Source organism: Enoplosus armatus, chromosome 2 (assembly GCF_043641665.1).
Source record: "Enoplosus armatus isolate fEnoArm2 chromosome 2, fEnoArm2.hap1, whole genome shotgun sequence".
NCBI lineage: Eukaryota > Metazoa > Chordata > Actinopteri > Centrarchiformes > Enoplosidae > Enoplosus > Enoplosus armatus.
In genome coordinates this window covers 26,372,277-26,380,869 of record NC_092181.1, presented here as the reverse complement: position 1 = coordinate 26,380,869, position 8,593 = coordinate 26,372,277, and the positions used below count along the sequence as shown (strand labels likewise).

Sequence of the window (8,593 nt, the reverse complement as noted above, 5' to 3'; positions counted from 1 at the left end):
CTGGCAGCAGAATTTTGAACAAAAGCAGAAAGAGATTCTGTTGTAGACAAGACAGGAAATCACCAATAACGGTTTCCAGATTCTTTCGCAGAGAGTAATGATCTAATCTTAGCGATGCTCCTGAGCTGATAGAAACAAGAGGGAAGTACTGATTTAATTTGTTTAGCTACGCTCAAATTGCAATCACTATGATTCCTGCTGCTACGTTTGAAGGTGGTCGCCTCCACCTTAGCATCAAGCTTTTAGTGGTTCTTTTAAAGTTGAGAGAAACTTGTTTTTGGCTGCTGTGACTTAAGTCTGTGGTTTTGTGTCTGCTTCATTCCCAGAGACCTGAGTAACAACCAGATATCTGAGATCGCTCCCGATGCTTTCCACGGCCTCCGAGCTCTCAACTCCCTGTGAGTAACACGCAGAGCGTCTCACTGTGTGTGTGTGTGTGTGAACTGTTGGACTGTTATGAGGCTGCCTCCACCAGCATGTGTTAACGTATGTCTGTGTTATTCCTGTCTATACCTCCATTTGTTTGCACCGCATGCGATCGTCTGTTGGTCTGAATAATTCAGAAGCGGCGCCTGCTCTCTGTAAACAGATTCCTTATGAAATATCAGGATTTACAGACAACCGCAGCGGGTGTGTGTGTGTATGTCTGTAATGTGTGTGTCTGTCTGGCATTAATGTGTTGTGGATTGTAGTGAAGTGTGAAGCCAGCTAAATGTTTTACCAATGGGATATTATGATGATGAAAATCAATAATAAAACCTCACAGTAACTAGTAACACACTGACTGAATTTATGTGAATCTTTTAAGAAAACAAACCATCTCTGTGTGCAGGGTTCTGTATGGGAATAAGATCACTGAGCTGCCCAGCGGGGTGTTTGATGGCCTGGCCTCCGTGGAGCTGCTGTAAGTCCAAACCACAACATGCATACATTTGTCTGAAGGGACATTTACACTGACTGTTCTACGCAAATTCATTTCAGGTGTCAAATGGCTTGAAAATGGCCATAATTTGTTAGACTGTTGGATGGAAACCAGTGTGCCTCTGTACTGTGTGACATGCCGTGACGTTACACTGCCATATCTTCTTATGTACCACACAATGCATTTTACTGAAGCCGAAGCTTCAGTTCTAATAATTGCGTCTGAATGAAGGAGGAAGTTTTCTCACTTGACACAGCTGCGGGGATTTAGAAACAGGACCTTGATTTAAAACCAGTGTGTGTAGAATTTGAAAATAACAGTCAACCAAACACTGTGGCCGAAAGCCATGCAGCTGTTCGCAAGGTTTGGGAGTTTTGTGAGAAAGCGAGTCGTGTCGCTATCTAGACAGTTATTGAGTGATCAGAATCTAGTCACGTTTAATCGATCTTCAAAAACAATTTGTTTATTTTTTCAGATTTAAATCATGTGATTAAAACCAGGCTCGTGAGATGTCATCACCTTCATTATGCTGACGTTCTCTTGTGTGTTTGTCAGGTTGCTGAATGCCAATAAGATCCACTGCATCAGAGCCTCAGTGTTCAAAGATCTGGAGAACTTGGCTCTGCTGTCGCTGTATGACAACAAAATCCAGAGTCTGGCCAAAGGCACCTTCAGCTCACTGCACAGCATCCAGACACTGTAAGAAAACACACTCACACACTATTCTAAGTTCTGTTCTGTTCCACTCCATTCAGTCTGATCTGACTGATGTCCGGCCCCTTGTGATTTCCCATCAGCCACCTGGCCCAGAACCCCTTCGTGTGTGACTGTAATGTGAAGTGGCTGGCCGACTTCCTGCGTTCGAACCCCATAGAGACCAGCGGAGCGCGCTGCGCCAGCCCTCGCCGCCTTGCCAACAAACGCATCGCACAGATCAAGAGCAACAAGTTCCGCTGCTCCGGTCAGTGTGTGTGTGTGTGTGTGTGTGTGTGTGTGTGTGTGTGAGCGTGTATTACTCATGTTGCGGGGACATAAATCTGTTTACACAGTCACATTGTGGGGACTCGGCTTCCTCTTGGGGACAAAATGCAAGTCCCCATAACGTAAATCATAGACTTTTAGGGTAAAAACATGGTTTAGTGTGAGGTTAGGTTTAGATTATGTGTGTGTGTGTTTGTGTATGAGAGAGAAGGAAAGACAGGAGTGTGAAATGAGACAGTAGTGACACTCCTCCACAAGTCTTTTGTCATATACTGTGCGTTCCCAGTTATTTATTAGTTAGTATTAGTGAGTGACCCTCTGCTGTCAGACACAATCACTTATTTATTCATGGAGCAGACTGTTGTTGTTCTTTCATATAAAACGTCATAAACCGGTCGAGTCAAGGTCAGACGGGATGAACTAAATACAAGATTATTCCTGCGTCTGGATGCTGTTCATCGCCGTCTCAAACTATCCAAACCACAGTGTTGTGGAAGCTCACAACGAGGTCATGTGTCAGAAGCAGACGGCTCCAAGTCTCAAAAACTAGAAGTTGCAAATTTGTTGTGTGTGGAAATAATATGTGTTGTATTCTAAGAATAACAACATTATCAGTGAGTTGTTCATTCTGTATAATTCTTTTTTATTGTGGGCTGTAATAAACATTGCTTCCTCTCGGGGGCACTAGAGGGGTTTTAGACTTTTATTCTTGTAAAATAAAGTGCACTAAATGTTCCACCAGTTTAAAGCCAGCAAAGAACCAGTAGTTCCCCTTTAAAAATTACAAAACAAATATGAAACGTAGTTAAACAGCTAATGTAGTAACACAGTGAGAACCCCCTGCGCTGACGAAAGGGAAGCACGTGAAGTTTGAGATACAAAGAGACTGAAAGAAAGAGTGCGTTTGTGAAAGTTTACAGTATTTGACAGAAAGTGCTTCACAAGATGAGAATGAAGCGAGTTAATCTCCCCGACTGGAACTGGATGCCTGTCTTTCACCCACACCATGCCAGTGCGTGAAGCCAGCCCCCGACCAGTGAAACCATGGCCGGCTCACCGATCACCACATTAACTGCTCCACGCTGCTTTAGTCCGCTGCCAGGCCTGGAAAGGCTTCGCTTCCATAAAACAGCAAAACATGGAGACAGATCGTTTCACGCCTTCTTTCATGTTTAAAAACTTGAATTTTATACAAGACCTCCTCCAGGAGTGTGTGTGTGTGTGTGTGTGTGTGTGTGTGTGTGTGTGTGTGTGGCTGTTTGTTCCTTTGACTGACATGGTTTTGTTTCTCTTTCTTTTTCATGGCAGCTAAGGAGCAGTACCACATCCCAGGTGAATATGATTGTGTGTGTGTACAGAATATAAACTGGACTGTCAAACCTACACTGATCACTCGTAGAAGTACAAATACGTTCAACCCGATCAGCTTGACAGGATTGAATAACAATAACATGCACTTGGACAGTACCAGCAGTCTGAAGTCTTGCTGTTTTCTCCTCCGTCAGCTCGATGTCTGCTGGATTGACAAGGACATTAAGTGCCTTGCTCTTCAAAAGGCGAACTCCTGTAACATTCCTCATTCACACAACAGTGTTTAGGCCCCTTAGATCAAGTTAAACCTGGTTTTAACGCGGGAGTTTATTTCGTTTATTTTGGATCAGTTGTGGTTCATCTGAGCAGGAGTTCGACCATTTTATTCCTGTTGTGTTTACGTCAAAGGTAAACTAAACTGCGAGAATTCAAAACACACGATTGGAAGCTTTTGTGAATTTCCAAACTTATTAACGCAGACTAACAACCGACAAACACAGAATCTGAGTTATATGTTCTGATGCTGCTTTACATCTAAAGCAGCATCTTGTAGATATAAAATAAAGCGTAGTTCTGCAACTGCGAAAATGTATCTAGAAACATTTTTCTTTCTTTTAATCTTTCCAATTAAAAGAGTAAAGAGATGTGTGTGTGTGTGTGTAAGAAGAGCAGGTTCACTTTGGTGTTTGATTGAAGGAAAGACCTGTCAATCATTGAGTATCTGTTTGACCCACAGGAGTCCTTTTGTCTGTCCTCCCTGTGTGTGTGTGTGTGTGTGTGTGTGTGTGTCTAGGTACTGAAGACAGGCGTCTGAGCTATGAGTGTAACAGTAAGCCGGTGTGTCCTGCCAAGTGTCGCTGTGAGGCGAACGTGGTCGACTGCTCCAACCTCCGCCTCACCAAGTTCCCTGAACACCTGCCGTCCTCCACCGAAGAGCTGTGAGGCATCAACACACTCACAGTCACAGTCCAATCAGAGTCCAGCTGGTGGACGGGAGGCTCGAGGCTGAGACCAGTATCAGTGTTTAAAAGTGATAAAAGTCTCGTAGCCTGCCAGTGTTTATATCTACAGTATACGTTTACGTTCTGAACACAAGCGAACACTTTTTGGAAAAAGAGTTGTGATGAAGATGTGTGTGAGGCAGCAGGATATTTTACAGTAGAACAATAAACAATTTATTATTGAGCGTGACAGTAACAGTTACATTCACTGGAAATTAAAGTTGTATAAAATAACTATAAATAAACAGATAAAACAAAAACATGACATAAAACATATATATATATATATACAGTGCTTGTAAATCCTTTATTAATTCAATTTACTGCACTGCAATTTCATTTTGCTTACCTGCTAACATACTGATTAGGACTGGCTCTAATGATTATAAATCAATCTATAATGTCAGACATTACTAAATAATACCCGTCACAAGTTCCTCGAGAGGAGACCTCTTTGATCCTCACTTTGGAGAAGCTGGAACCAGAAAACGTTGGATGATGGATGACTTAAACTTTTGTTCTATTAGGTGTTTCGGCACTAATACCAATATATTTGTGATTAGCCGGTATCAACTGGCGATATCGGCCTTGCTGATATATCTGCCTGGCTCCAGTATACACAGTGACAGTGGGTCAGAGTCTATTTGGGCGAAGTGAGTGCATTTCAGCGTGGCAGTCCCTGTGGGGTCGGCAGTGTCTCTGCAAGACACACTCATGCTTCACGATACACTCCAGTGGATATACATAGGGACGTATGAATACACACATGCTGTACACGGGCACTTTATGGATATCCGTGTTGACATGTGTGTATGGCCTCATGCTGCATGGATGCACACTCAGTGGACAAACACACACATTCCTAACCGACTCTTCTGCTAATGATGTTATTTGCTCCGTCCTCCTCATGTCTGCTCTCTTGCGATCGTCCCAGGCGTCTCAACAACAACGACATCTCCGTGCTGGAGGCCACCGGAGCCTTCAAGGGCCTGTCGCAGCTCAAGAAAATGTAGGTCATTCAGAAAACTTCAACAATGACGAGCACCCGCCCAGTCATCAAAAGAAACTTCCAATTGTTTATCCTTTACCATGACGTTAAGAGGGAAAAGAGGTTCAGACCAACTTTTCAAAAGAGCTTGAGTTCTTCAAAAATAAACTTATATGTTAAACTTGTAATATTTTAATTTGAAAAATACATGAAAACGCTACTCAAAACAGTAACAACAAATGAACATAGATTGTAGAAAACATTTTCTTATTTGGGGTTTTGTCTTCTTTCCTTCCAGTAACTTGAGCAACAACAAGATCTCAGAGATCGAGGACGGGGCGTTTGAAGGTGCGTCGGCGGCGGTGGAGCTTCACCTGACAGCCAATCACCTGGAGTCTGTGAGAGGGAGCATGTTCAGAGGCATGGAGGGACTACGCATGCTGTGAGTTCACTTCACACTCCCCCTGTAATCCACTTAGACCCCTAAAGACCTCAGACAGATGTAAACACAGAGGCAGAGGAGGGGTGAGAGCGAGAAACTAAAAAGGTTCAAATTGGGGTTTAATGTGAGGTAGGACTCCTAAGTCATGTTAAAATGTATTGTCATTCATCCACATGCACGTTTATATGTGTAGGATGCTGAGGAACAACAAGATCAGCTGCATCCATAACGGCAGCTTCACAGGTCTGGCCAACGTCAGGCTGCTCTCCCTCTATGACAACCAGCTGAGCACCATCCTGCCCGGAGCCTTCGACACCCTGCCCAACCTCTCCACACTGTGAGAGACACACACACACACACACACACACACACACACGCTCTCTGTTGTTTGTTATCCTCTCATCCTCTTACACTCTACATCTCTTCCGTCCATCAGGAATCTCCTGGCCAATCCCTTCAACTGCGACTGCCGTCTGTCCTGGTTCGGGGCGTGGCTTCGGAGCCGACGAATCGTTACGGGGAATCCTCGCTGCCAGGGCCCCGCCTTCCTCCGAGAGATCCCACTGCAGGACGTAGCTGTGCCTGACTTCCGCTGCGAGGACGGTAAGATACGCGCACTCAAATATAAACGCGGATATATATTGCGACAGGAACGAGGACAGAGGCGGAAACAGAAAATGCAAAATGTTAGAGGTGGAGTTCAGCAGCAATATGATACCTTGATGATTTTTTGAGATCCACATCATCATGTCTGTCTGTTCAGGCTCTGTACTGGAGGACAGCAGCTGTGCCCCGGGGCCGCAGTGTCCCAGCCAGTGTACCTGTATGGACACGGTGGTCCGCTGCAGCAACAAACACTTGCAGGCTCTGCCCAGAGGACTCCCCCGCAACGTCACCGAGCTGTGAGTCTGAAAGCACAAAAGCATCTTCTGTACTATTACTGACTCTGGCGCTGTAGCCCCCCCCGCTTGTTTAGACCTTACTTACTCACCGCCCGGCTCTCCAGTGTAGCCCCAAAAGGCGGTCCTCCAAAAATCAACCCTAAGAACCAGCACAGCATGTTTGTTATAGAGGGTCACAAATGTTAAATTCATTCAGATGTTTAAACCAAAAGATAATACGCAGGAAGGTGTTTGCAGTGAAAGCCCTGAAATGTCATGTGTATCTGAATTATGCACAGTAGACGCTGTAACAGTAATTATCGTATCAGCGATGTTTATCTTCCCTGATTAAAAGGTTGTTGTCGTTGATTATGAAATTATATTAATGGAGGATGTGATTCTTATTCGGCAGAGATGCACAATAAATGCCTCTCTCTCTCTCAGGTATCTGGACGGTAACCAGTTCACCAGTGTTCCCAAGGAGTTAGCCACTTTCAAATACCTGCAGCTCGTGTAAGAGGCACTCGACTACACTCTCTATTCACACTAATGTACCTCATCACACTCCGCTAACCCTCAGCCACATCTGCAGCCACTGACACTATGTTACAGACACGGGTCACACTTCTCTGCCGCCTCCACGAACACATCTACGTTTAGTACAGGAGGGATTTTATTAATATCCGCTGCAGTCACGCAGACACAGTTTCATTGTTTTCTCTCTACTCTGGCACATTGGATTCAAAGTGAAGCAAAGACTGTGAGGTTTGAGTACTGACATTAAGCTTTAACAGAAAAAGCCCCCAAAGCAAGCAAGACGTGAAGCTGGGTGCAGAACAGGCCTGACGGACTCACCATGAGATACCATGAGTCTGCAGACTTCCTACACATCTGCACATGTGATTTGGATGTGAACACCCTCAGTTTAAAGCTGAGAATCAGCCCTTTGACCTCATAGTTGCTGTTTCATTTTAAGAGTCTTTACATGAACTATTCTCACTTTCTGATAAACTGTTAATCCTGTATTTTGGCATGTTGGAAGTATACTGGATGCCAAAGAGCTGCATGTGCAGACAAACCGCACGGTGGCTGTATTTACCAACAAAATCCAGCAGGGGGAGCTGTGGACTGTGCAGTTAACTCTGTGGGGAGAGAGTTACAAAAAGCCTCATGTTTTTATTTATCGCAAACACACATAAGCGTCTTCAAACGTGAATCAACTCAATTCAAACATTTTAAGATGTTCTCATGGGGAAGTGTGTCTCTGTGAGAATGTGTGTGTGTGTGTGTGTGTAAGAAAGGGAAGTCGTGTTATTAGTTTGTGTGTTTTGCGTGTATCTAATGGGACTCCTGCGGTATATATGGTGTGTGTGTGTATTGATTGGAATTGACCTTTTCCTCTGCAGAGATCTGAGCAATAATAAAATCAGCTCCCTGTCTGATGACTCCTTCTTCAATATGAGCCAGCTCACCACTCTGTGAGTCAACACACACACACACACACACACACACACACACACACACACACACCTAGAAATGTAGTATTTTACCCCAAATTAATTTAACTGGTTTCCATTAATTAAAATCATCACAATACACGAAGGAAACAGACATTTTAAGCAAGAAAAATCAGTTCTTTTGATGCATAAAGTTTAGTGTATCTGAAGGATTCAGAGGCCTCAGCAGTTTGTAGTCACGAGAGGAATGATGATAAAGTTTTTAACTTCAACTTTAAAAAATGATTACAGACTGTTTCCTTTCTCCATTAACCTTGAAATCAGACTCTATTGTGGAAATTCAAGATATAAATCCTGATTATGCATAGATTAATATAACTTGGTACTATAATGAATCTTTTTCAAATCAAGGTTGTTATTACTTCAAATACTGACTTCAAATATGTTTTTACTGCAGACCAAATTCACAGTACTGTTATCTGTCATTTCATCCTGACCTGATAAACCTGTCAATGCTCTGCCAGTTTTCTTGCAGACCTGGGATCCCCAGGGATGAGGTCTGCAGTTGGACCCTTCTCATGTTGTCAACAAATTTCTTTGCATTCCGCCG

The 8,593-nt window shown here is 43.7% G+C and overlaps 1 protein-coding gene across 1 annotated transcript in view; it reads left to right on the top strand.

Moving 5' to 3' along the window:
• The window catches only part of slit1b (slit homolog 1b (Drosophila)), a 49,363-nt gene that overhangs the window by 30,204 nt on the left and 10,566 nt on the right, over positions 1 to 8,593 (top strand). The window contains exons 11-23 of the mRNA XM_070925161.1: positions 327 to 398; positions 833 to 904; positions 1,478 to 1,621; positions 1,720 to 1,883; positions 3,212 to 3,235; positions 4,008 to 4,152; positions 5,150 to 5,224; positions 5,502 to 5,645; positions 5,839 to 5,982; positions 6,082 to 6,248; positions 6,409 to 6,547; positions 6,971 to 7,039; positions 7,933 to 8,004. Of these exons, the coding sequence (XP_070781262.1) occupies positions 327 to 398; positions 833 to 904; positions 1,478 to 1,621; positions 1,720 to 1,883; positions 3,212 to 3,235; positions 4,008 to 4,152; positions 5,150 to 5,224; positions 5,502 to 5,645; positions 5,839 to 5,982; positions 6,082 to 6,248; positions 6,409 to 6,547; positions 6,971 to 7,039; positions 7,933 to 8,004 (1,431 nt within the window). The remainder of the gene's footprint in view (positions 1 to 326; positions 399 to 832; positions 905 to 1,477; positions 1,622 to 1,719; positions 1,884 to 3,211; positions 3,236 to 4,007; positions 4,153 to 5,149; positions 5,225 to 5,501; positions 5,646 to 5,838; positions 5,983 to 6,081; positions 6,249 to 6,408; positions 6,548 to 6,970; positions 7,040 to 7,932; positions 8,005 to 8,593) is intronic.